General features: G+C 62.0%; 1 protein-coding gene and 1 pseudogene across 1 annotated transcript; one reads left to right on the top strand and one right to left on the bottom strand.

Annotated features, from left to right (window-relative positions):
• Positions 1-1,406: 1,406 nt before the first annotated feature.
• Positions 1,407-16,237, top strand: LOC141998112 (antigen-presenting glycoprotein CD1d2-like; annotated as a pseudogene).
• Positions 16,238-17,331: 1,094 nt separating this feature from the next.
• Positions 17,332-27,158, bottom strand: LOC141998367 (antigen-presenting glycoprotein CD1d-like). The gene is made up of 6 exons (XM_074971126.1): positions 27,033-27,158; positions 26,512-26,790; positions 25,633-25,914; positions 25,008-25,304; positions 24,525-24,624; positions 17,332-24,447 (listed from the first exon to the last, which is right to left on the bottom strand). Exons 1-6 carry the CDS (start codon positions 27,079-27,081, stop codon positions 24,408-24,410), a joined length of 1,047 nt encoding a protein of 348 aa, XP_074827227.1. The 5' UTR covers positions 27,082-27,158; the 3' UTR covers positions 17,332-24,407.
• Between the last annotated feature and the right edge of the window lie 691 nt (positions 27,159-27,849).

The raw sequence follows: 27,849 nt of genomic DNA on the forward strand, positions 1-27,849 counted from the left end.
GCCGACTCACCGCCCATTTCCCGCCCTTTTCTCTCCCCCCCCCTCCCCGCGCCTGTTCGGCTGACTCTGCCCGGCAACTAGTGACGCATTAAAGGACGGCGCTTCTTGATTGGCTGCCCAGCTTTAAGGGGGGGAAGAACCAGGAAAGGAGAATGGATGAGGGGAGGGAGTGGGAAGGGCTAAGGGGAGGGGGAGGGAGAGGGAGGGGCTATTGGAAAGGGGAGGGGCTATTGGGAGGGGAAGGCGGGGCTAATGAGAGGGGAGGGGCTATTGGCAAGGGGAGGGGCTAACGAGCAGGGAGGGAGGCTGGGGGTCCTGCCCTCCCTCCACCCACCCGTCTCTTCCCCCCCTTCTCTCTCCCATTCCCCTCCCTTCTGCGCCACCCCCTTCCCTGACCCCCCCCCATTGGGGTCTCGAGGGGTGTGGGGTTCGCAGTTGGGGGCGGGGCGTGACTCATGGGCATCGCCAAGACAGTGGGAGGTGGGGCGCACTGCCGTGCCCCCCCCGCTCCCGTGGCAGCCCCAGGGTCCCCCCAGCCAACGGCGGGGCCCACGCCAGCCGCGGCCAGTCGAGGCCGACGGCCGTGTTACTGGAGGAGGGGGTCTGGGGGCGCCCCCACCAGTGACAGGGCGGGGCACCCGGTGGGATCCCCCCGACGCCCTCCCCATCCCAGTATGCGTGGGGAGAAGGGGCCGGCCGGGTCTCCGGGGGGGGGAGACCGTTTGCATTCGGGGCAGGCTAAGGCACAGGTGGGGGTGGTCCCTGGCTGTCCGGATCTTAGGCCCCAGATCAACGGAGCTCTTGAGAAGACAATGGCGGATCCGGACAGGGCCACCTAGCCCCCACTGCCCCCCAGAGATCTGCACGTCCCTGCCCCTCCGCAGGGGCCGAGCGGCATTTCCCCAGGACTGGGGAGGTGGGAGAGCTTCAGAGCTCGGGGAACATGCGGGGAGCAGGGGGGCTGCAGGCCCAGACGTCCCTCGGGGATCTGGCCCCCAATGGGTCCTCCCACCGCCTGTTCCCGAGCTGGAGCCGTAGCCCCGATCCGGTGGGTCTCCGGCCCGCTCCGGAGGGGGGCAGGGACTCAGGAGGGGGCGCTGGGCCCCGTACAGTGCTGGGGTGTCCGTGCAATACACCCCCCGCCCTTCCTGCTCTCACGTCCTTGAGGTGAGCCTGGGACAGGGCCTGGTTCTGAAACCTGGCGCAAGGGGGGGATCCCCCGTCTGCTCCTGCCCTGACTGCCCCGGGGCTGGGGATGGGGGGGGGGCGCCTCTGAGCAGAGCCAGAGGAATGCAGAAGTTTGCCGAGACGTGTGGCCCGGAGCAGAACCGAGAACATGCGGGTGACCCCAGCCCCGCGTCCTGCTCCCCAACCCCGGCACAGCTCAGGTCCCCTGCCAGGAGGCTATGCCTCTGCTCCTCTCCTGGGCTTGGGGGCCCTGGCTGGTAAGTGGGGACCCCCCACCTGGACCTTTTCGCTACGGGGGGATGGGGGATATCATCGTAGGGTCAGAGTGGGGCAGCACAATGCTGGGCTTGTGGGGTGCAGGGGGAGATGGGTTCGGCAGGGAGAGACCTGGTGCCAGGGATGAGGGGTGCTCAGGAGACTGGCACTGATTCATCTTGTTCCTCACCCTGCTCCGTCCTCCCCTTTCCTTCCCACCCCCCACCCCCAGCGTCTCTCACCCTCCGGCTGCTCCAAACCATCGTCTTCCCCAGCGCCAGCTCCGCGGACATACAGCTGAAGGCCCTGCTGGGCGACCTGGAGACCCCTCCCTGGACTGCAGCCCCTGCCAGATCCGCTTCCTGCAGCCCTGGGCCCAGCGGGACGTTACCCCGAAGCAGTGGCAGGACCTGGAGCTGCTGATCCATCGCTCCCTGTCCAGCTTCATCCGTCTGATGAACAAAGCAGTTAAGGATGCAGGAGAGGGCTGTGAGTATGGAGCGGTCTGAGGGGGTCGCTCCCCAAACCCAGCAGGGAGCTGAGAACTGACACACTCACAGCAGCGACTGAGTGGGTCCTGACAGGGTGACAAATATGATGCCACTTGATTGGCCATTCCCTGACCCCCCAAGCCAGCCAGTCTCCTACCTTGGGGCCAGATTGGAGCGGGGACCCCCTAAAGGGGAAAGGCCGTGTATGCCTTTTCTCACACCACTGAGCTAGCCAGTCCCCACACTCTGGGGCCAGTGGTGGATTAGCCAATGGGCAAATGGGGCCCATGCCCAGGGGCCCCGGCCAATTGGGGGCCCCGGAAGAGTGCATGCCCCCACACTCCGACCTGCTCCACCTGCCTGCCCACCCTAGAGGGGAAACACCCCGTGTCCCATTCTCCACCCCACTGAGCCAGTCCCCCAGCTCTGGGGCCAGATTGTAGCCTGCGCACCCTAGAGGGGAAAGGCCCCGTGTCCCAGCCCCTGACCCGGCTCCTGGCCACGTGTCCTACCAAAGGCCTTTGTGGAAGGAGCGTGTCGGCTGCTCACGGTGCCACCTGTCCTCCCTGAACGTTGAAAACTGACACCTCTGCGAACCACGAAACACCCAGCCCGCGAGCAGGAAATGCAGAGCTAAGATAGCGCCTCCCCCCACAACCCGCGCTGCCCCGGGGCATGGGACAGACCCAGCTCCCTCTGCTCAGCTGCTCAGCCCTGGGTCTGTGCTGGAGCACTAAGGTCCCCCGGGGAGACTTTCTCTCAGGAACCCCTTAACCACCTGCCCCCAAATTAGCACCACAAAGCCTCCCCTGCACCTTGCTGGGGCAGAGCTAGGTGCGTTTCACGACAGCGGGAGAGCCGGCCCTGCCCTCACAGCTCACAGGCGCAGGACCCTCTCGGTGACAGGGCGCGGACGGCTCCTCCCGGGGCTCGGAGGGTGCTGCCTCTCCCGCTGAGCGAGTGTCTGACTCGGGGTGTCGCCCTGAGGTGCTGCTGAGGAAACAATCGCTCGCAGAGGTGTGACCTCTCTGTGGGCACAGGTGCGCCACCGCCCGGCGTACCGCTCCACACGCAGAACCAAGGCCCGGGGACTTGGGTAACGTTGCGTTGGGAAGCCAAACGTGTCCTTGCTACCGGTGCGGAGCCCAGCTCCGGGGAGCCCAGGGATGTACGTTTATCGAGGCTCAGGGCCACAGTTTTCCTCTGAGCAGCACAAATAACTTTCAAAAAAGCTCTAGATTTGAAAAGCAGGTCATTTGGGCGGGGGTCTGTGTCTCAGGAACCCGTGGCCAAGGGACCCCAGATTAGCACCACAACCTCTGCCTCAGGCCCCGACATCTCGCCGCAATTTTCGAGCCAGTCTGACTGCATGTGAAAAATGAGCTTTACACAGAAACTGCAACGTGCCCTGAACTCCAGCCAGGGCCGCCCCACGGTCCCGCCGCGTCGTGTGGCCCAGCGTCCTCATGGCACCTGACATTATGTCTTCCCCCATCTCTATTTCTGCCCCCCACCCTGCCCCCGGTGACCCTCCGGGCACCCCTTCTCGTCCCCCTGCCCTCCCTGCTCCAGACCCCTTTGTTGCCCAGTTCTCCCCTGGCTGCGAGCTCCACCCCAACGGCTCCTCGACTCAGTTCTGTGACGCCAGGATGAACGGCGAGGACTTCATCAGCTTCGACGCGGGCACAGGCACCTGGCTCGCTCGGCAGGGGGACAAGCTGGCGCTCTACGCCCGGGACCTTCTCAGCCAGGACAGGGGCACGACCGCCATGCTTCAGTCTCTCCTGAGAACAACGGGTGTCAATGGGATCAAGAGCTTGGTCCAGCACGGGAGAGAGTCTCTGGAGAGGCAAGGTGAGGCTGGGCCCCAGGCTCCCGAAATCCCTCCAGCACCTCTCTGCCCACAGCCCCGCATGGGGATCCGTTCCCCATTGCTCTGATGTCGTTCAGGCTGGCTGGTGTGCAGGGGCTGCATACACAGGGATCTCTCACCGGGCGCAGAATTGCAGCTGCCTCTGGGGTGAGACGCTGGGCTTGTTTCTACAGGGATCTCTTGCTTGGCATACAGATGCAGCTACAACAGTTTAGGACAGGAAGTGAAGGGAGTTCCATCACAAATTGTAACTGAATCGTCCCTCTCCCCCGCCCCGTCTCTCTCCCCCTGTCTCAGAGCGGCCGGTCGCCGTGGTGTTTGCCCGAGCGCCTCCCCCAGCCGGGACCCCCGCGCCGTTACTGCTGGTTTGCCGGGTCACCGGTTTCTACCCCCGGCCCATCCGCGTGGCCTGGCTGCAGGACGGGGAGGAGGTGGCGCCGGGCGGGCGGCTGAGCTCCAGCGGGATCCTGCCCAACGCGGACCTCACCTACCAGCTCCGCAGCTCCCTGGCCGTGGGGCCGGGCGACGGGCACAGCTATGCCTGCCGGGTGGAGCACAGCAGCCTGGGGGGCCAGAGCCTGCTGATCCCCTGGGGTAGGGGCACGTCCCTGGGGTGGGGGTGCGGTCGTGGTCCCTGGGGGCTTTTCCTGCACATCCTGAGTGGGACGGGGGTGGGTCCAGGCAGCGGGATTGGGGCGCAGGGAGGCAGAGCAGGTGGGTGTGGGATGTGGAGATGGATCAGGGGGAGCAGGATGGAGGGAGGCAGAGGGGTGAGTGAGGGTTATGGGGGTAGACAAGGGGGAGCAGGATGGAGGAGCTGAGGGGGACGGGACAGGACTGAAACAGGAGGAGCAGGGTGGGGGCTGAGGGGAGAATGAATGGGACGGGATGGAGGAGCTGTGTGGAGTGGGGCAGGGGGAGACAATGGGGCAGGGCTGGGGACACTGGGGACAGAGGCAGGGGTCTGGAGGGGTTGGACATAAGGGAGCAGGACTGGCACGCGGGGAGCCAGAGGAGGTGGGAGTGGGGGTGAGCAGTGGGGGGGGGCAGCAGAGGCAGATGAGAGAACAGGGCTTGTGTAGAGCAGGGCTGAGGGCAGTGCGTTGGGGGGAGCAGGGGGGATTACAGGGGAGGCTGAGGGAACAGGGTGGGGGGCTGAGGGCAGTGCGTTGGGGAGAGCAGGGGGGATTACAGGGGAGGCTGAGGGAACAGCGTGGGGGCTGAGGGCAGTGCGTTGGGGGGAGCAGGGGGGATTACAGGGGAGGCTGAGGGAACAGGGTGGGGGCTGAGGGCAGTGCGTTGGGGTGGGGGGATCACGGGGGATTACAGGGGAGGCTGAGGGAACAGGGTGGGGGGCTGAGGGCAGTGCGTTGGGGTGGGGGGAGCAGGGGGGATTACAGGGGAGGCTGAGGGAACAGGGTCGGGGGCTGAGGGCAGTGCGTTGGGATGGGGGGAGCAGGGGGGATTACAGGGGAGGCTGAGGGAACAGGGTGGGGGGCTGAGGGCAGTGCGTTGGGGAGAGCAGGGGGGATTACAGGGGAGGCTGAGGGAACAGCGTGGGGGCTGAGGGCAGTGCGTTGGGGGGAGCAGGGGGGATTACAGGGGAGGCTGAGGGAACAGGGTGGGGGCTGAGGGCAGTGCGTTGGGGTGGGGGGATCACGGGGGATTACAGGGGAGGCTGAGGGAACAGGGTGGGGGGCTGAGGGCAGTGCGTTGGGGTGGGGGGAGCAGGGGGGATTACAGGGGAGGCTGAGGGAACAGGGTGGGGGGCTGAGGGCAGTGCGTTGGGGTGGGGGGATCACGGGGGATTACAGGGGAGGCTGAGGGAACAGGGTGGGGGGCTGAGGGCAGTGCGTTGGGGTGGGGGGAGCAGGGGGGATTACAGGGGAGGCTGAGGGAACAGGGTGGGGGGCTGAGGGCAGTGGGTTGGGGTGGGAGGAGCAGGGGGGATTACAGGGGAGGCTGAGGGAACAGGGTGGGGGGCTGAGGGCAGTGCGTTGGGGAGAGCAGGGGGGATTACAGGGGAGGCTGAGGGAACAGCGTGGGGGCTGAGGGCAGTGCGTTGGGGGGAGCAGGGGGGATTACAGGGGAGGCTGAGGGAACAGGGTGGGGGCTGAGGGCAGTGCGTTGGGGTGGGGGGATCACGGGGGATTACAGGGGAGGCTGAGGGAACAGGGTGGGGGGCTGAGGGCAGTGCGTTGGGGAGAGCAGGGGGGATTACAGGGGAGGCTGAGGGAACAGCGTGGGGGCTGAGGGCAGTGCGTTGGGGGGAGCAGGGGGGATTACAGGGGAGGCTGAGGGAACAGGGTGGGGGCTGAGGGCAGTGCGTTGGGGTGGGGGGATCACGGGGGATTACAGGGGAGGCTGAGGGAACAGGGTGGGGGGCTGAGGGCAGTGCGTTGGGGGGATCACGGGGGATTACAGGGGAGGCTGAGGGAACAGGGTGGGGGGCTGAGGGCAGTGCGTTGGGGTGGGGGGAGCAGGGGGGATTATAGGGGAGGCTGAGGGAACAGGGTCGGGGGCTGAGGGCAGTGCGTTGGGGGGAGCAGGGGGGATTACAGGGGAGGCTGAGGGAACAGGGTGGGGGCTGAGGGCAGTGGGTTGGGGTGGGGGAGCAGGGGGGATCACAGGGGAGGCTGAGGGAACAGGGTGGGGGCTGAGGGCAGTGGGTTGGGGTGGGGGAGCAGGGGGGATTACAGGGGAGGCTGAGGGAACAGGGTGGGGGGCTGAGGGCAGTGCGTTGGGGGGATCACGGGGGATTACAGGGGAGGCTGATGGAACAGGGTCGGGGGCTGAGGGCAGTGGGTTGGGGTGGGGGGAGTAGGGGGGATTACAGGGGAGGCTGAGGGAACAGGGTCGGGGGCTGAGGGCAGTGGGTTGGGGTGGGGGGAGCAGGGGGGATTATAGGGGAGGCTGAGGGAACAGGGTGGGGGGCTGAGGGCAGTGCGTTGGGGTGGGGGGAGCAGGGGGGATTACAGGGGAGGCTGAGGGAACAGGGTGGGGGCTGAGGGCAGTGGGTTGGGGTGGGGGGAGCAGGGGGGATTACAGGGGAGGCTGAGGGAACAGGGTGGGGGGCTGAGGGCAGTGCGTTGGGGTGGGGGGATCACGGGGGATTACAGGGGAGGCTGATGGAACAGGGTGGGGGGCTGAGGGCAGTGCGTTGGGGTGGGGGGAGCAGGGGGGATTACAGGGGAGGCTGAGGGAACAGGGTGGGGGGCTGAGGGCAGTGCGTTGGGGGGATCACGGGGGATTACAGGGGAGGCTGAGGGAACAGGGTGGGGGGCTGAGGGCAGTGCGTTGGGATGGGGGGAGCAGGGGGGATTATAGGGGAGGCTGAGGGAACAGGGTGGGGGGCTGAGGGCAGTGGGTTGGGGTGGGGGGAGCAGGGGGGATTACAGGGGAGGCTGAGAGAACAGGGTGGGGGGCTGAGGGCAGTGGGTTGGGGTGGGGGGAGCAGGGGGGATTACAGGGGAGGCTGAGGGAACAGGGTCGGGGGCTGAGGGCAGTGGGTTGGGGTGGGGGGAGCAGGGGGGATCACAGGGGAGGCTGAGGGAACAGGGTCGGGGGCTGAGGGCAGTGGGTTGGGGTGGGGGGAGTAGAGGGGATTACAGGGGAGGCTGAGGGAACAGGGTGGGGGGCTGAGGGCAGTGGGTTGGGGTGGGGGGAGCAGGGGGGATTACAGGGGAGGCTGAGGGCAGTGGGTTGGGGTGGGGGGAGTAGAGGGGATTACAGGGGAGGCTGAGGGAACAGGGTGGGGGGCTGAGGGCAGTGGGTTGGGGTGGGGGGAGCAGGGGGGATTACAGGGGAGGCTGAGGGAACAGGGTGGGGGGCTGAGGGCAGTGGGTTGGGGTGGGGGGAGCAGGGGGGATCACAGGGGAGGCTGAGGGAACAGGGTCGGGGGCTGAGGGCAGTGGGTTGGGGTGGGGGGAGTAGGGGGGATTACAGGGGAGGCTGAGGGAACAGGGTGGGGGGCTGAGGGCAGTGGGTTGGGGTGGGGGGAGCAGGGGGGATTACAGGGGAGGCTGAGGGAACAGGGTCGGGGGCTGAGGGCAGTGGGTTGGGGTGGGGGGAGTAGAGGGGATTACAGGGGAGGCTGAGGGAACAGGGTGGGGGGCTGAGGGCAGTGGGTTGGGGTGGGGGGAGCAGGGGGGATTACAGGGGAGGCTGAGGGAACAGGGTCGGGGGGCTGAGGGCAGTGCGTTGGGGGGATCACGGGGGATTACAGGGGAGGCTGAGGGAACAGGGTGGGGGGCTGAGGGCAGTGCGTTGGGGTGGGGGGATCACGGGGGATTACAGGGGAGGCTGAGGGAACAGGGTGGGGGGCTGAGGGCAGTGCGTTGGGGTGGGGGGAGCAGGGGGGATTACAGGGGAGGCAGAGGGAACAGGGTGGGGGGCTGAGGGCAGTGCATTGGGGGGATCACGGGGGATTACAGGGGAGGCTGAGAGAACAGGGTGGGGGGCTGAGGGCAGTGGGTTGGGGTGGGGGGAGCAGGGGGGATCACAGGGGAGGCTGAGGGAACAGGGTCGGGGGCTGAGGGCAGTGGGTTGGGGTGGGGGGAGTAGGGGGGATTACAGGGGAGGCTGAGGGAACAGGGTGGAGGGCTGAGGGCAGTGGGTTGGGGTGGGGGGAGCAGGGGGGATTACAGGGGAGGCTGAGGGAACAGGGTGGGGGGCTGAGGGCAGTGCGTTGGGGTGGGGGGAGCAGGGGGGATTACAGGGGAGGCTGAGGGAACAGGGTGGGGGGCTGAGGGCAGTGTGTTGGGGTGGGGGGAGCAGGGGGGATTACAGGGGAGGCTGAGGGAACAGGGTGGGGGGCTGAGGGCAGTGCGTTGGGGGGATCACGGGGGATTACAGGGGAGGCTGAGGGAACAGGGTGGGGGGCTGAGGGCAGTGCGTTGGGATGGGGGGAGCAGGGGGGATTATAGGGGAGGCTGAGGGAACAGGGTGGGGGGCTGAGGGCAGTGGGTTGGGGTGGGGGGAGCAGGGGGGATCACAGGGGAGGCTGAGGGAACAGGGTCGGGGGCTGAGGGCAGTGGGTTGGGGTGGGGGGAGTAGAGGGGATTACAGGGGAGGCTGAGGGAACAGGGTGGGGGGCTGAGGGCAGTGGGTTGGGGTGGGGGGAGGAGGGGGGATTACAGGGGAGGCTGAGGGAACAGGGTCGGGGGCTGAGGGCAGTGGGTTGGGGTGGGGGGAGTAGAGGGGATTACAGGGGAGGCTGAGGGAACAGTGTGGGGGGCTGAGGGCAGTGGGTTGGGGTGGGGGGAGCAGGGGGGATTACAGGGGAGGCTGAGGGAACAGGGTGGGGGGCTGAGGGCAGTGGGTTGGGGTGGGGGGAGCAGGGGGGATCACAGGGGAGGCTGAGGGAACAGGGTCGGGGGCTGAGGGCAGTGGGTTGGGGTGGGGGGAGTAGGGGGGATTACAGGGGAGGCTGAGGGAACAGGGTGGGGGGCTGAGGGCAGTGGGTTGGGGTGGGGGGAGCAGGGGGGATTACAGGGGAGGCTGAGGGAACAGGGTCGGGGGCTGAGGGCAGTGGGTTGGGGTGGGGGGAGTAGAGGGGATTACAGGGGAGGCTGAGGGAACAGGGTGGGGGGCTGAGGGCAGTGGGTTGGGGTGGGGGGAGCAGGGGGGATTACAGGGGAAGCTGAGGGAACAGGGTGGGGGGCTGAGGGCAGTGCGTTGGGGGGATCACGGGGGATTACAGGGGAGGCTGAGGGAACAGGGTGGGGGGCTGAGGGCAGTGCGTTGGGGTGGGGGGATCACGGGGGATTACAGGGGAGGCTGAGGGAACAGGGTGGGGGGCTGAGGGCAGTGCGTTGGGGTGGGGGGAGCAGGGGGGATTACAGGGGAGGCAGAGGGAACAGGGTGGGGGGCTGAGGGCAGTGCATTGGGGGGATCACGGGGGATTACAGGGGAGGCTGAGAGAACAGGGTGGGGGGCTGAGGGCAGTGCGTTGGGGTGGGGGGATCACGGGGGATTACAGGGGAGGCTGAGAGAACAGGGTCGGGGGCTGAGGGCAGTGGGTTGGGGTGGGGGGAGCAGGGGGGATCACAGGGGAGGCTGAGGGAACAGGGTCGGGGGCTGAGGGCAGTGGGTTGGGGTGGGGGGAGTAGGGGGGATTACAGGGGAGGCTGAGGGAACAGGGTGGGGGGCTGAGGGCAGTGGGTTGGGGTGGGGGGAGCAGGGGGGATTACAGGGGAGGCTGAGGGAACAGGGTGGGGGGCTGAGGGCAGTGGGTTGGGGTGGGGGGAGCAGGGGGGATCACAGGGGAGGCTGAGGGAACAGGGTCGGGGGCTGAGGGCAGTGGGTTGGGGTGGGGGGAGCAGGGGGGATTACAGGGGAGGCTGAGGGAACAGGGTCGGGGGCTGAGGGCAGTGGGTTGGGGTGGGGGGAGCAGGGGGGATTACAGGGGAGGCTGAGGGAACAGGGTGGGGGGCTGAGGGCAGTGGGTTGGGGTGGGGGGAGCAGGGGGGATTACAGGGGAGGCTGAGGGAACAGGGTGGGGGGCTGAGGGCAGTGCGTTGGGGGGATCACGGGGGATTACAGGGGAGGCTGAGGGAACAGGGTGGGGGGCTGAGGGCAGTGCGTTGGGGGGATCACGGGGGATTACAGGGGAGGCTGAGGGAACAGGGTGGGGGGCTGAGGGCAGTGCGTTGGGGAGAGCAGGGGGGATTACAGGGGAGGCTGAGGGAACAGCGTGGGGGCTGAGGGCAGTGCGTTGGGGGGAGCAGGGGGGATTACAGGGGAGGCTGAGGGAACAGGGTGGGGGCTGAGGGCAGTGCGTTGGGGTGGGGGGATCACGGGGGATTACAGGGGAGGCTGAGGGAACAGGGTGGGGGGCTGAGGGCAGTGCGTTGGGGTGGGGGGAGCAGGGGGGATTACAGGGGAGGCTGAGGGAACAGGGTGGGGGGCTGAGGGCAGTGCGTTGGGGTGGGGGGAGCAGGGGGGATTACAGGGGAGGCTGAGGGAACAGGGTCGGGGGCTGAGGGCAGTGCGTTGGGATGGGGGGAGCAGGGGGGATTACAGGGGAGGCTGAGGGAACAGGGTGGGGGGCTGAGGGCAGTGCGTTGGGGAGAGCAGGGGGGATTACAGGGGAGGCTGAGGGAACAGCGTGGGGGCTGAGGGCAGTGCGTTGGGGGGAGCAGGGGGGATTACAGGGGAGGCTGAGGGAACAGGGTGGGGGCTGAGGGCAGTGCGTTGGGGTGGGGGGATCACGGGGGATTACAGGGGAGGCTGAGGGAACAGGGTGGGGGGCTGAGGGCAGTGCGTTGGGGAGAGCAGGGGGGATTACAGGGGAGGCTGAGGGAACAGCGTGGGGGCTGAGGGCAGTGCGTTGGGGGGAGCAGGGGGGATTACAGGGGAGGCTGAGGGAACAGGGTGGGGGCTGAGGGCAGTGCGTTGGGGTGGGGGGATCACGGGGGATTACAGGGGAGGCTGAGGGAACAGGGTGGGGGGCTGAGGGCAGTGCGTTGGGGTGGGGGGAGCAGGGGGGATTACAGGGGAGGCTGAGGGAACAGGGTGGGGGGCTGAGGGCAGTGCGTTGGGGTGGGGGGATCACGGGGGATTACAGGGGAGGCTGAGGGAACAGGGTGGGGGGCTGAGGGCAGTGCGTTGGGGTGGGGGGAGCAGGGGGGATTACAGGGGAGGCTGAGGGAACAGGGTGGGGGGCTGAGGGCAGTGCGTTGGGGTGGGGGGAGCAGGGGGGATTACAGGGGAGGCTGAGGGAACAGGGTCGGGGGCTGAGGGCAGTGGGTTGGGGTGGGGGGAGTAGAGGGGATTACAGGGGAGGCTGAGGGAACAGGGTGGGGGGCTGAGGGCAGTGGGTTGGGGTGGGGGGAGCAGGGGGGATTACAGGGGAGGCTGAGGGAACAGGGTGGGGGGCTGAGGGCAGTGCGTTGGGGGGATCACGGGGGATTACAGGGGAGGCTGAGGGAACAGGGTGGGGGGCTGAGGGCAGTGCGTTGGGGTGGGGGGAGCAGGGGGGATTACAGGGGAGGCTGAGGGAACAGGGTGGGGGGCTGAGGGCAGTGCGTTGGGGGGATCACGGGGGATTACAGGGGAGGCTGAGGGAACAGGGTGGGGGGCTGAGGGCAGTGCGTTGGGGTGGGGGGAGCAGGGGGGATTATAGGGGAGGCTGAGGGAACAGGGTGGGGGGCTGAGGGCAGTGGGTTGGGGTGGGAGGAGCAGGGGGGATTACAGGGGAGGCTGAGGGAACAGGGTGGGGGGCTGAGGGCAGTGCGTTGGGGAGAGCAGGGGGGATTACAGGGGAGGCTGAGGGAACAGCGTGGGGGCTGAGGGCAGTGCGTTGGGGGGAGCAGGGGGGATTACAGGGGAGGCTGAGGGAACAGGGTGGGGGCTGAGGGCAGTGCGTTGGGGTGGGGGGAGCAGGGGGGATTACAGGGGAGGCTGAGGGAACAGGGTGGGGGGCTGAGGGCAGTGCGTTGGGGTGGGGGGAGCAGGGGGGATTACAGGGGAGGCTGAGGGAACAGGGTCGGGGGCTGAGGGCAGTGGGTTGGGGTGGGGGGAGTAGAGGGGATTACAGGGGAGGCTGAGGGAACAGGGTGGGGGGCTGAGGGCAGTGGGTTGGGGTGGGGGGAGCAGGGGGGATTACAGGGGAGGCTGAGGGAACAGGGTGGGGGGCTGAGGGCAGTGCGTTGGGGGGATCACGGGGGATTACAGGGGAGGCTGAGGGAACAGGGTGGGGGGCTGAGGGCAGTGCGTTGGGGGGATCACGGGGGATTACAGGGGAGGCTGAGGGAACAGGGTGGGGGGCTGAGGGCAGTGCGTTGGGGTGGGGGGAGCAGGGGGGATTATAGGGGAGGCTGAGGGAACAGGGTGGGGGGCTGAGGGCAGTGGGTTGGGGTGGGAGGAGCAGGGGGGATTACAGGGGAGGCTGAGGGAACAGGGTGGGGGGCTGAGGGCAGTGCGTTGGGGTGGGGGGATCACGGGGGATTACAGGGGAGGCTGAGGGAACAGGGTGGGGGGCTGAGGGCAGTGCGTTGGGGTGGGGGGAGCAGGGGGGATTACAGGGGAGGCAGAGGGAACAGGGTGGGGGGCTGAGGGCAGTGCGTTGGGGGGATCACGGGGGATTACAGGGGAGGCTGAGAGAACAGGGTGGGGGGCTGAGGGCAGTGGGTTGGGGTGGGGGGATCACGGGGGATTACAGGGGAGGCTGAGGGAACAGGGTCGGGGGCTGAGGGCAGTGGGTTGGGGTGGGGGGAGTAGGGGGGATTACAGGGGAGGCTGAGGGAACAGGGTGGGGGGCTGAGGGCAGTGGGTTGGGGTGGGGGGAGCAGGGGGGATTACAGGGGAGGCTGAGGGAACAGGGTCGGGGGCTGAGGGCAGTGGGTTGGGGTGGGGGGAGTAGGGGGGATTACAGGGGAGGCTGAGGGAACAGGGTGGGGGGCTGAGGGCAGTGGGTTGGGGTGGGGGGAGCAGGGGGGATTACAGGGGAGGCTGAGGGAACAGGGTGGGGGGCTGAGGGCAGTGCGTTGGGGGGATCACGGGGGATTACAGGGGAGGCTGAGGGAACAGGGTGGGGGGCTGAGGGCAGTGCGTTGGGGGGATCACGGGGGATTACAGGGGAGGCTGAGGGAACAGGGTGGGGGGCTGAGGGCAGTGCGTTGGGGTGGGGGGAGCAGGGGGGATTATAGGGGAGGCTGAGGGAACAGGGTGGGGGGCTGAGGGCAGTGGGTTGGGGTGGAAGGAGCAGGGGGGATTACAGGAGAGGCTGATGGAACAGGGTGGGGGGCTGAGGGCAGTGGGTCGGGGTGAAGGGTGCAGTGGGGACTGTGTGGGAGGCTGAGCGAACAGGGCTGGGGTGGGGGGCTGAGGGCAGTGGGTTGGGGGTGGGAGGTACAGGGGGCACTGTGGGAGAGGCGGAGGGACCAGGGCCCATACTCCTGTCCCCGTTCCCAGCATGGCACCCCCTGTTTTACAGAGCACAGCAGACGCTGGGGCCCCGGCCTGGCCGTGGGCATCACCCTGGGGGCTCTGGCCGTAGCCGCCGTGGCCGTGGTGCTGTGGAAGAGCAGACGCAGGTGAGTCCTCTCCCTCTCTGGGGTGGGGGTGGGGCCGTTACACCCCATAACCCATCCCCTCTGCTCTCTCCTTCCAGGGGCTACCAGGACGTTGGACCAGGGGAGTCCAGGGCCTGAGGGCGGCACCGGCCCAGGCGTGGGCATTGGCCCGTCTGCTGGGGACATGGACCTTGGGGCTGGATCTGTGCCCGGCTCCAGAGCTGAGGGCCCTGAGGACGGGTCTGGATCGGGGCGGGGGGGCGCTGGGAGATTGACCCTTTGGGTGCAGGGGGATACGCCAGGGGCTGGGGGGGGGTCTCTACTCCCCAGGTTGTTCTGTGACCATTGCACATGGTGGGGGGAAGGCTGGGGGGGCTGGGATCCAGGGTCCCCAAGGGCCACTGCACTCACTGGGGCCACCGCTGCCCTATGTCACTCGGCAAAGCCCTCAGGGAGGGGCTGCAAGTGGGTGGGTTAGAGCAGGGGGGCTGGGAGCCGGGACTCCTGGGTTCTGTCCCTGGCTCTGGGAGGGGAGTGGGGGCTGGTGGGTTAGAGCAGTGGGCTGGGAGCCAGGACTCCTGGGTTCTCTCCCCAGCTCTGGGAGGGGAGTGGGGGCTGGTGGGTTAGAGCAGTGGGCTGGGAGCCAGGACTCCTGGGTTCTCTCCCCAGCTCTGGGAGGGGAGTGGGGGCTGGTGGGTTGGAGCAGTGGGCTGGGAGCCAGGACTCCTGGGTTCTCTCCCCAGCTCTGGGTCTAGTGGTTAGTGCTGGGAGCTTGGAGCCAGGATCCTCCACTGAACTTGCCCCGGCCCCCCTGTGTAGGCCCCTCTCCATGCCAGGCCCAGTGCTCCGCTGAGTCCCTACCCGGGGGCTGGCAGCCCGGGGAGCCCTGCGCCGGGGGTCTCTGTGGGGGGAGCTGTGTGATCTGGGCCATCGGTTATAACACAAATCCCAGGTGCCAGCTCCCCCGGGGAGGGGAGCCTGACCCCCTCAGCACCCCCCAAGTCCCATGACCGACTCCCGTGCAGAAGCGCAGTGACCCCGCCGGAGGTTGCCCCTGTGAATGTCTGTAACGTGCTAGTAAACGATGCTCAGAGCTGCACCCCGTGTTGTTCCTGCTCCGCCCCACCTCCAGGGACGGCGGCGGGACCCCCCAAGTCGCTGCCCCTCGAGCCAGCCCCCACCACTGGGGCCTTGCTCCTTTCTCTGCAGGTCAGAGGTCCTGCAGGATCCCCGAGGGCTGCGGCATCAGCGACAGGCTGGGCCAGCGCTCTGGGGTGTCGCCCCCCTCTCCTCAGAGGGGCCTCCCACAGCCCCCCAACCTGCTGCCCCTCTTGTGCAATGGGACAATGACCAGCCCCACAAGGAGCTCTGGGCCCCGGGGCTGGAAGGTGACTCTTGGGGGGGTCGGGTGGCCAAAAAGGTTAAATTTACCCCCAAACTCCCGGGGCAGAGGGGCTTTGGCGCATCCTGCTCCATCTGCTGCTGCGGGGACCTGGGTCCCCCCACTCCCTGGGAAGGGGGCAGCTGAGCCCGGCTCTGCCTGGCGACTGCTGACTCTGCCCTGCCCTGATGCTCACTGGCCCCTGGGCTGGGGGTGCCCAATCCCTGGGGTGATGGGCAGCGTGGGGTAAGAGCCTCTGGGTGTGGGGCAACCCCTGAGCCCGCAGGGGCACCCCTGGGGGGATGAGCCTGGGTCAGAGCCCCGCCCCGACCCCAGGGCAGAGAGCCGGGACGTGAGAAGGGGAACGGGAGGCCGGGCTGAGACCGAACCCCCCGAGCTCCTGTTTTCCCAGCAGTGCAGCCTGACTCTGCCAGGAGCCCGATGCTGACGGGGGTCGGGGGCTTCGTGCTGGGGCTGATCTTCCTGGCGCCGGGACTCCTCACCTACCTGAAGGGAGGTGACTGGCTCCGGCGGGAACGGCGGCTCCAGGGGGTGTGGCCAGGTGGGCTGCGGGGAATCTGGGCCGGGGCTCCCCTTGGCAGAGGGCTGGAGGAACCCAGGCCCCCCGTGCTAGACACACCGTAAGCTGGGCTGTAAGTGCCCCATTGGGAAACGCCCGTCACAGTGCAAACGGCTCCCAGCGGCGTTCGTGCCAAGGGTGCTGACAGACGGGCAGCGACGCCCCAGCCGAGAAGACCCAGGGGCGCCTGCCCTGCTGGGAGCTGGGACACACCGGCACTGCTGGAGGGGCCTAGAGGAGACTGAAAAGGATGCCAAGGCCATGGCTGGCCACGAGCGCCCAGTGCAGAGTGCGGAGAACCGCGCCCACCGCCTTGGTGTATGTAGCCGGGTCTCACCCCTGCACCCAGGCCCTGGCTCCTACAGCCCCCGGTGGGGCCTGCTGGGCAGCCCCACCCTGAAGGGTTTATTGAATGGCATAGGCCAGCGCCGGCTCCATCCTGGATCCCAGTGATCCCACGGTGCCCCCAAGTGTCCAACATCCCCTGAACGTCCCAGAGGGAGGAGAATCTGACCCTCGACCCAGGGCCCCGATCTCCCAGCGTTTTGATCCAGACCAGGCGGCAGGGCCCTCAGCTCTGGAGCCAGGCACGGATCCAGCCCCAGGGTCCCATAACGAAGCAGCCTCTGACGGGACACGACTAAGAGTCTCTGCTTCCTTCGTCCCAAACACGAGCTGCCCAGCACCTGGCTTGGAGGCCTCAGAGTCCTGTCCATAGGCAGGTCCCCGCCTGCCTGGCTGAGCCGCACGGCGTGTCTGCCTTCTCGCAGTGGGTCAGGTGTGTCGCTGATGGTCCCTAACGGGCCTTAGGCAGGCTAGGCAGTGCTGATGCCAAGCCGTCTGGGGTGTCCCCCAGAAGCAGAGCACAAGTGTGAACTGCAGACAGGCCAGAGCCAACTCAGTGGAGTCGCATCGTACGCGCATGTAACTTACACGCATTTAACTATACGCGCTCAGCAAAGAAAAAGAACAAGCTAAACAGTGCGGGCGATTCCGCCCACCATTCCACTCGATGAGCGTATGCCCCGGAGCGAGCGTGAGATGGGAGACGTGAATCTGCTGTTCCCTCAGTTCCCGCGCGCCTCTCACAGCGTGAGCATCTCGCCGCGCTGAGTGTGAGTCTCAGTGCGGCGAGATGTTTAAAGATACGTATTTTTTGTACAACATGGCCCTGGCAGGACCCAACTGAGAGCGCCAGGTCAGGACAAAGTGCTTCACGCAGGGCAGTTACAGCCCCGGGCTGGGGTTTTCCACCTCTAAGGCAAACCAAAGCAGCCAGACAGAGCAGACTTTGGTCTCACCCCACCGGCTAACCACAAGTCACCCAAGCAATTCCCTCAGACACTCCGGTTTCCCAGTATCCCCACCAGTGCCCCTCGTTATGGGGATGAGTGGTTATGAAAACCAATCCCCCAGTAAAAGAACAAAGGTTCTCTCGATCCCAAAGGACCAAGCCCCAGAGCCAGGTCAATATACAAATTGGATCTTACCCACAAATCACGCTGTGGCCAACCCTTTAGAATCTAAAGTCTAAAGGTTTATTCATAAAAGGAAAAAGATAAAGACGAGAGCTAGAATTGGAGAAATGGAATCAATGACACACAGTCATGGCCAAGTTCTTGGTTCAGGCTTGTAACAGGGATGGAATAAACGGCAGGTTCAAATCCAGTCTCTGGAGAACATCCCCAGCTGGGATGGATCTTTCAGTCCTTGGGTCAAAGCTTCAGGGTAGCCAAGTCCCTCCAGAGGTCAGAAGCAGGACTGAAGACCAGCTGGAGGAGCTGCAGCAGCGTTTTATAGTCTCTTGCCATGTGGTCTCTGCTTTCTGTGTCCCAAGGACAAGCTGCCCAGCACCTGGCCTGGAAACACCTCAGAGTTCTCTCCATAGGCAGGTCCCTGCCTGCCTGGCTGAGTCCCCTGGCGTGTCTGCCTTCTCTCAGTGGGTCACTTGTATCGCTGATGGTCCTGAATGGACTAGGCAGAGCTGACACCAACTTGGCTGGGGTGTCCCCCAGAAGCAGAGCATAAGTTTGAACTACAGACAGTAGAGAGCCAATATTCATAACTTTAACTACAAAAATGATGCACACAGATAGACAGCATAATCCTAACCAGCAAACCATAACCTCGTCTGAGACACCTTATTTGACCCCCTTTATATAAGATTTGGTGCCACTCCAGGAGCTTGGTTGCAATGATGATCTATAAGGTCCCAGATTATGTCACTAACGTCACAGGCCCCTAAACACAAGCCACTTCAACCTCAAAAACGTGCAGACAACTGGTGAAACTCCTGGCGAAGCTGCATCTGCCAATGAAGAGGCAGCAAAAGCCTCCCCCGAACAATTAAAGAATATCACAGAAGCAAAGGGCTCTCTTCCGGAACAAGTTTTTAATGCAGACGAGACTGGACTCTTCTGGAAAAAACACCCAACCGCTCTTACACTTCGAAATCAGAAGGACGAGCCCCTGGCTTCAAAGCAGCTCAAGACCGTGTGACTGTGTTATTTTGTGGCAATGCAGCTGGGCATTTAATAAAGCCAGGCTTGCTCTACAGGGCTGGAAATCCCCGTGCCCTAAAAGGCAAAAACAAAAATCTGCCTGTGTTCTGGCAATCAAATAAAAAGGAGGCTTGGGTGAGGGCAGCATTCTTTCTGGATTCGTTCTACACGTGTTTCATTCCGGAGGTCAAGCAGTACCGCGAAGAGAAAGGACTGGACTTTAAAGTGTTCCTGATTGTAGATAATGCTCCTGGCCACCCTGCGGCACTCCGGTTTGCGCATAACGACGCTGATGTCGTCTTTCTCCCCCCCATACCACCTCCATCCTCTCGACCAAGGCGTGATTCGCTGTTTCAAGGCCACGTACACGAGGCTTACGTTCTCACGGATATGTAGCGCTATGGATGCTGATCCCAGTTTTCATGTGATGGAGTGCTGGAAGTCCTTCAACATTGCCGATTGCATCACTCACATTAAACAGGCAATGGATGCAATCAAGCCTGAAACAGTCAATGCACGTTGGCGAAACTGATGGAAAGAATGTGTGAATGATTTTAAGGGTTTCCCGACCATTGACAAAGAAGTGAAACGCATTGTTCAGGTGGCCAGGCAAGTGGGTGGTGATGGCTTCGTTGACATCCTTGAGGAAGAAATTGAAGAATTAATTGAGAGCCATAGAGAAACATTGACTAACAAAGAGTTAGAGGAACTGATTAAACGGTCTACAGAAGACGAAGATGATGACGAAGAACAGGAAGAGCCAGCAAATTGGAATCTTCATCAATTTGCTGACGTGTTCTAAGCAGTGAAACACCTGAATGATTTAATTTGTGAATGCGATCCCTCTATGGAACGAAGCCTCAAAATCACACGTCGTATTACGGACGATTTGAGACCGTACCAAGAAAGGTTTGAGCAGCTCAAGAGACAACAGCGACAGTTGCCGATCACCGTGGTTTTCAAGGAAAAACAACCAGCAGCAGACGAGCCCACGCAATCAACTTCTCGAGCTGAACCGGAGCCAACCACTTCGTCTACGACTCGCTCTCCGTCGCCCAAGCTCTCCGTCACCGCCGTCTCCTGGATCGACATCAAGCCCTGACAACCCCGCAATAGTGTTGTCAGGGAAAGAGGAAGACTAATCATCGGAGTGTGTACAGCACTGTAAAATTATATTTTGTATATGTACACTTTTTTATATACTGTACATTACACATTTATACATATTACTGTACAGGGTTATAGACAGAAAACCATGTACAGTATACTGTACTTTATGGGCGATTTAAGGGATTTTCAAGAGTAATTTTGACTATACGTGATTTTTGCCTTACGCGCTGACGTTAGAACCTAACCCCTGCGTAAGATGCCACTCCACTGTACTTATAACTTTAAATACAAAAATGATACATGCATCCAGATAGCATAATCATAACCAGCAAATCAGAGCCTTGTCATAGACACCTTATTTGACCTCCTTTGTACAAGATTTGGTGCCACTACAGGACCTTGGTTGCAACAATGATCTATATGGTCCCAGTTCGTGTCAATAACGTCACACCTCCAACGCAAAATGGATGCAGGAAGGGATGACACAAACATCGCTGAGCGCATCCCAAGAGCTCCCCACCCTTGGTTCTGATTTACTACAGCCAGTATTGGGTTAGAGGCCGTACCAGTGTAGAACAGAAATGGTTTATCAAAGTCATGTTCAATAGCATGATTGAATCTCTTTACAAACTCCAGGTAAAACTTGGTTAGAACAACAGTGGATTGGATCTGCTCTTGCAGCATGGTTCCTGTAGGTCTCATGTGATCTTGCCAAGAGCTAAAGAACATAGCTACTTTATCCATACAAGCTCTGACAAATGTCTGGAACCCAATTAATAGCGAGCCAGTGTAGATCCACCGTGCCCGGCTCAACTGCGTCCTGCTCAACGGAGCCGTCCGCCACGGGAACCGAGACGAGCGTTGCAGGAAGTGCGGCTACTCCAACGAGACACTGCCCCACGTCCTGTGTAGCTGCAAGCCCCACTCCAGAGCCTGGCAGCTGCACCACAACGCCATCCAGAACCGCGCCTCGGGGAGGTCGCCGGGAACTGCGCCATCCCCGGTACCGACAGCCCACTGCAACCCAACGTGGTAGTCACCGACGAGGCCCAGAAAAAGATCATCCTCGTCAACATCACGGTCCCCTTCGAGAACAGGACCCCGGCCTTCCGAGAAGCCCGAGCTCGGAAACTGGAAAAATACGCCCCTCTGGCCGACACCCTGAGAGCGAAGGGCTACAAGGTGCAGCTGGACGCCCTGATTGTCGGAGCCCTGGGCACTTGGGACCCCTGCAACGAGCGTGTGCTGCGGACCTGTGGGATCGGTAAACGCTACGCACAGCTCATGCGGCGCCTCATGGTCTCGGACACCATCCAATGGTCCAGGGACATCTACATCGAACACATCACCGGCCACCGACAGTACCAGGAGGAGTGAGCCGGTACGACATTGTGCACCCACTGTGGGAAAGGGACTGAGAGGCTTTCCCCATTGGACCGTATGAACTGGAACCGTAAACCCACTGAACGTTAAATCCCACCAAATGAGGGTAGACCCATCCCCACCATCGTATCCACTCACTATACTCCACACCTGAACATAGCCGTTATGTGGATAACTTACCCCCATATCTCAATGTCTGTACTCCGACCAGTTAAACTTTTACCCCCAGTCAGGGAGATTGCAGATTATTGTGTAATCCTTACTCCACCAGCTCCTAAATCGAATTTCGCACCCCTTGATAATCTGTACCTTATCCCCTTGACAACCAGAAACTTCTATGCTTGAACTCTGTACCGCTTCTTATTTCAACATTAGCTTAATAAAATTAATGTAGTCCATAGTACAGGAATCTTGGCATTTAGCCGTGAAAGCAATGTGGTGGTGTGCAATATGCAAGTGTCCATCTACAATCATGTTTGTTCTGCCACACCTTTGGCCCAATGCCATTGGGGTTTGGGCCCTTTAGGGTTATCCTGTGGCTTCCCTTTGCAAAATTAAGTTCTCTCTTTCCTCCTTGCCCTGAAGGATCAAACCCTGATTTCTCTTGCTTAAAAGAATCCACTGGGTGTGCTCTCTGTGCTAACAGCTATTAGCAAGTCTTTCTCCCTCTGTCAGCCAGGTAATGTTCATCAACACACCCACTAGCCTCTTTACTGGTTTTCAGGTCCTCAACTGTTACCAATTCCAAGGCTGAACTCTGTCTTAAAGAGATACCATCCATTTTCACTGGCACGTTAGATGCAAGGTTCTGTTGTCCTTCCATTACCAACCTCTGCTTCCACATGGAATGATACGTTAAGTCCACTGAGAGACTACAAGTCAGATCCCAAGTGTCGAGAGGTGAGAGTTGACCTGCCCTTCCCTGCATTCTCCAGAGATTAACTGCCCAGCTGTTCTGCTCTGCAGACTCAGCTCCCCAGTCTTCCCTCTGAACCTGGGCCACATACTGTTCACTCACAGAACCAGCATGGAGACATTCCTCCCTCAACACCCTTGTCTCCCCAACAAGCTGGCCAAACACAGCCACTTGGTTATAGGACTGTTTAACTTTCTAAACAGCTTTCACCCCATCTGAGACCTCCTCAAAGCTATCCACACTGGATCCTTCAACAGGAAAGTCAGTGGATCCATTCACAACAGAACATTTCTGGCTGTCAGGAACTGAAACTTCCTTGATTAAATCACTTTCACACCCTTCAGCTGCAGCAAACTGCTTGCAAAAGTACCATGAGGATTATTTTCCTTAGGAGCTTCTTCGAGCAACAATTCACCCCTCACAGAAATTCTGCCCTTACCCTCTTCACCTAGGGCTTGCTCTAAAGGAATATTTTTCTGAGCAACAACAGACTCTTTCTGGGTCTCCCTTACATCCAGAATCACCTCTGGCCCATCCAGATGATTTTTACACCACCTCCTTTCAGGCAAGCTCATAGACTTACTAGATAAAAGGTTAGAGGTACCCTCTTTCCCTCTGCAATTTTCCTCCTTGTTGCAAGTTTCCACACTGTTAGTGGGTAACTCAACCAAATCACCTCCATGCTCTCCTTGTACCCTGGTTAGGATCTCACCCTGATTAGACAGAGTTGCGACACCCTTTCCCAACAACACACTAGCAACAGGCAAAATACAAGCACCAGAATTGTCTGGTCACTGGGATTTTGCTAGGACACTAACTGGATGCGACCTAGTTACAGGGCCATTCTCCCGAGCAGACACAAACTTAGGACCCTTCCCTTCCTGGGCTTTAGCTGAATCCAGAACCAGCTCTGAGACAACTGCACTACCCTCAGCCGTCACAGGCTGAAAGGCCCCTTCTGTCTGCTCCACAGACCAAGAAGAGCCGGACACACTTTCTCCTTTCCCAGACACCCAGCTTGGGATCTCATTCCTCTTGTCCCAGCACACAGGGCTGGTCACAGACAACTGCTTGGAGATCAGGGTAGCTCCCTCCACAGGCAAGTCAATACCCCTGACAGACACAGGCACGTTTCCTTCACTGTCCCAATTCTCCATCCAGCTAACAGGTAAGGTCCAGGGACGCTCATCTTCCACTCTCCTCGCCTTCCCACCCTGCTGACTAGACACAGCCATCAGCTCACAAGGCTGCCTAGGCTCCTCCAAAATTTCCTTGTCCTCCTCTCCCTCATCCCAGCACCCAGGGCTGGTTCCAGACAAATACTGGGAAAGTGGGGCAGCTTCCTTACCACGTAACCTGCTGTTCTCCACACTACACGGAGCTACTTCCAGCAAAGCAGTCACCCTTTTGAGGTTCACTTTTACAAGCTGTACTTGCCCACAATCCACCACCCATCAAAAATCTCCCCTTTCCTTCCTCAGTTAGGGCTTCACCCTGACCATCCACTTTAATCTGCTCCTGGGAAACATTGTCCTGACCAATGAGATCTTTCCATGCTTGATCTAATTCCAGATTCACTTCTGAGACATTAGACAGACATTCAGAAACTTCATTCACAGACAAACAGCTATTTGCCTCCTTTCCCAGGTTAGAGTCACCCTCTCCCTGGCCGTAGCAAAACTGGTTCAACACAGACAACTGCTCAGGATAATACAACATGCCAACATTGATAGAAACTGGGCTTTCAAGGGGATAGTTTCTGCTGTTGTTCCCTTGCTTTTTTGACCTGGAGCTGAAGTCTGGCAGTTTCTTGTTGCATCTCTTGAACCCTCTCCTCAGCAGCCAGCAGTTCCATACGCCCCCTACGAGCCCTTTCCTCTCTTTCAGCAGCTTCCTTCTGGCTTATGGTTACTGATCTTTAACCAACAATACCAAAATTCAAATTTGGATAGCGTGGGGTTCTGATCCAGAGCTTAATTGACCTGGTTCTGTGGATCCTAGCACGACTACGCCCTTGTAACAATGCGGCCTTTGGCGGGACACAACTGAGAGTATTGTTGGGGTCCCAGGGCATGGCCACTAGGTAAGCCGAGGGGATGGAAGGCCATGAGTGTCGAGGCAGTCTCTTTGCTCAACCCCCCTTCACAGAATTCAGTCCTGGCTGGCCTGAGAAAGCCCTTGCACTCCCAACATAATGCTGCAGCAGCAGACAGAGCTGTTTTGTGTAGGTTTTGCTGGTGCCACATTAGGATAACGGCAGGAATCAGCTACAAGGCCATAACCGCTTATTTGCCTCGTTAATCGCAAGGCTAAGCAGGCTGTGCTGTTGTTTTGAATTGCTAAAATGCTCGTTAAAGATTGCCGGAAAAAGTATTGTTGTAACCCATGTAAGGCGAAGCAGTTTCACTTGCCTGATGTGTAATGCAACAGAGATGAGGAGTATAAAGGTATGTGACTCTGCCGGCTCCGTGGGCAGGATTTGAGATTCTGTTCTCCCTGCACCTTCTTTGGAGCTCCAAATAAACCTTTCTGCTTCTCCACCCCGTTGTGTTTATTGGGTGACCCACACTGGGCAACAAACCCCTGCTGCTGCTCGCCTCTGGCACTGGGTGCTGGCAACACTATCAATTCAGGACAAATCGCTTAGAACAGGGCACAGGTCCAAGTCGCCAGGAGACGGGCCAATCCCCACGCCTGGGCTGGAGTCGCCCCCTCAGGCCCTGGACTCCCCTGGTCCAACGTCCTGGTAGCCCCTGGAAGGAGAGAGCAGAGGGGATGGGTTATGGGGTGTAAAGGCCCCACCCCCACCCCAGAGAGGGAGAGGACTCACCTGCGTCTGCTCCTCCACAGCACCACGGCCACGGCGGCTACGGCCAGAGCCCCCAGGGTGATGCCCACGGCCAGGCCGGGGCCCCAGCCCCTGCTGTGCCCTGTAAAACAGGGGGTGCCATGCTGGGAATGGGGACAGGAGTATGGGCCCTGGTCCCTCCGCCTCTCCCGCAATTCACCCTGCTCCCCCGACCCCTGACCCACTGCCCTCAGCCCCCCATCCTGTTCCCTCTGCCTCCCCCGCAGTCCCACCCCTTTCTCCCCCCACCTTCCCACCTCTTCAAGTTCTGCTCCCCCATCCCAGTTCTGTCCCGTTCCCCTCAGCTCCTCCATCCTGCTCCCCTTCATCCATCCCCCCACCCACCTGCTCTGCTTCCCTGCGCCCCAATCCCGCTGTCTGGACCCACCCCCGTCCCACTCAGAACGTGCAGGAAAAGCCCCAGAGACCACGACCGCACCCCCAACCCTGGGGACGCGCACCTACCCCAGGGGATCAGCAGGCTCTGGCCCCCCAGGCTGCTGTGCTCCACCCGGCAGGCGTAGCTGTGCCCGTCGCCCAGCCCCACGGCCAGGGAGCTGCGCAGCTGGTAGGTGAGGTCCGCATTGGGCAGGATCCCGCTGGAGCTCAGCCGCCCGCCCGGCGCCACCTCCTCCCCGTCCTGCAGCCAGGCCACGCGGATGGGCCGGGGGTAGAAACCGGTGACCCGGCAAACCAGCAGTAACGGCGCGGGGGTCCCAGCTGGGGGAGGCGCTCGGGCAAACACCACGGCGACCGGCCGCTCTGAGACAGGGGGAGAGAGACGGGGAGGGGGAGAGGGACGATTCAGTCTGAGCCTCAGGGACTCACTCGCCAAGCCCAGCTCCATCCCCCGGGGTCAGGCGTTGGCCCCGCTGTCCTGGCCAGGCCCTGCAGTTACCAGTGGTGAGGGAATCCCCCTTCACTTCCTGTCCTAAACGGCTGTGCAGTGCGGCTATGAAATGGCTACAGTGCTCCACCCCAGCTATAGCTGCATTTGTACACCAGGCAAGGGGTCCCTGGATAAACGGCCCTGCACTTGACGCCAGAGGTGGTTGCATCTCAGTGAGCAGAGAATGGTGACCAGCCTCACCTTGCCTCTCCAGAGATTCTTTCCCATGCTGGACAAGGCTCTTGATCTGACTGACAAAAGTCGTTCTCAGGAGAAACTGAAGCGTGATGGCTGTGCCCTTATCCAGGTTGAGAAGGTCCCGGGCGTAGAGCGCCAGCTTGTCCCCCTGCCGAGCGACCCAGGTGCCTGCGTCCGCATCGAAGCTGATGAAGTCCTCCCCGTTCACGCCGGCGTCATAGAATCCCCTCGAGGTGCCGTTGGGGTGCAGCTCGCAGCCGAGGGAGCCCTGGGTAACGAAGGGGTCTGGAACAGGAAGGGCAGGGGGATGAGGACGAGCGTCCGGAGGTCCCAGGAGGGGGCAGAAATAGAAAGATGGGGGAGTAAAGACATAATGTCAGGTGCCATGAGGAGGTTGGGCCATACAAGGGCAGCAGGATTGTGGGGTGGCCCTGGCTGGAGTTAAGGGTAAATTGCAGTTTCTGTTTAAAGCTCATTTTTCACGTGCAGTCAGATTGGCTCAAAAATCGCTGTGTTAAATCAGTGCCTGAGGCAGAGTTTGTGGTGCAAATTTGGGGTCCCTTGGTCACGGGGTTCCTGAGATACAGGCCCCCGCCCAAATGACCTGCTTTCAAAGGGTCAGGCTCCATGTCAGGAAAGACCCGGAGCCTCGGCTCAGGGAGTGGGACGCGGGGCCTTTCCCCTCTAGGAAGTTCAGGCTACAATCTGGCCCCAGACCTGGCTGGCTGACCCTGGGGTGGAGAATGGGGTACGGGTGTTTCCCCTCTGAGGGACGCCGGCTCCAAACGGCCTACGGGCCAGGGACTGGCTGTCTTGCCCCCAGGGACACACTCAGTGGCTGTGGTGAGTGTGTCAGTTCCCAGCACCCCGCTCCGTACTCACAGGCCATTCCCTGCTGCTGAGCTATCCTGTTCACAGTACGGTTGAAGTTGAACAGGTAGCGATGGATCAGCAGCTCCAGGTCCTGCCACTGCTTCGGGGTCAGGCCCCGCTGGGCCCAGGGCTGCCGGAAGCGGATCTGGCAGGTGCTGCAGTCCATGGAGTGGGTCTCCAGGTCGCCCAGCAGGGCCATCCCCTCCATGTCCGCGGAGCTGGCGTTGTGGAAGACATTGATCTGGAGCAGCCGCAGGGTGACAGACGCTGGGGGGAGAGGAGGGGAGGCTGGGGGAGGGGGCAGGAAACAAGTGGAGGACAAAGCAGGTGGGGAGAGAGCTGAATGAGTCTCGGTCTCCTTAAGTCCTTCGCGACAGGGTCTCCCTGCTGAACCTAACCCACCTCCCTACTCCTTCTACTCCCCCAGCAAGGGCCACTAGCCCAGCGTGGTGCTGCCCTACCCTAGCCTTGGGATTACACCATCCCCACCTCCCAGCTGCAAAAACGGTGGGGGAGGTGTCCCCACTTACCGGCCAGGGCCCCCCATGCCCAGGGGAGGAGCAGCAGAGGGAGCAGCATCCTGGCAGGGGAAGGGGGAGCCGGGCTCAGGCGGGCATCAGGGAAGTTCCTCTGCACCCCACACGCCTCTCTGGCCACTTCTCTCTCTGTCTGTCTCTGCTCAGCTCCGTCCCTGCAGTTGTCAGTTGCTGGATCCCTGCGGGGGCCCCGCCTGCTGGAAGGCTGGTTCCCCACCCACCCACCCATGGAGCTGCAGCCCTGCCGCCCGCCTGCCTGGGGCCTGGCATCTGCGCTCTCTGCTCGCCCGCTCCGCACCGCGAATGGGACAAAGGCCTCCTTCTGGAGGCCCAGGCCAGGGCTTTAAAAAGGGACTGTCACGGTGAAAATGGGACGTATGGTGCCAGGGGAGACCCCCCTGCTGCCCCTCACCCCGCTCCCTGCAGCCCAGCCCCTAGCGCCGCCCTGGGGCAATGGGCAGCCCTGACTGCCCGGGGAGAGCCCCCTTCTGCCTCCTGTGACGAAGTGGGGATTTCCCCTTTTTATGTTGTATGTGAGCCTATGTGAGTCTTACTGTTTTTCATGAAAGCTGTGTGTGCCTCAGTTTCCCTGTGAATTGCACCAGTGTCTAGGTGTGACGAAGCGGGACTGTTCTGAATGTTTCCTCTGAATACTTGTAGGGGTGCCTCAGTTTCCCCTAGGCATTTCTTAAGTCTCTAGGGAGTGGAATAAGGGGGTATCATTGTTGCAGAGCAAAGGGCCAGGGTATATAAATGGCCGATACTCTGTCTCCAGGCAACTGATGGCCTGGGCCCTTCCCCCCCGCAAGGT

This window comes from Natator depressus, chromosome 14 (genome assembly GCF_965152275.1).
Source record: "Natator depressus isolate rNatDep1 chromosome 14, rNatDep2.hap1, whole genome shotgun sequence".
NCBI lineage: Eukaryota > Metazoa > Chordata > Testudines > Cheloniidae > Natator > Natator depressus.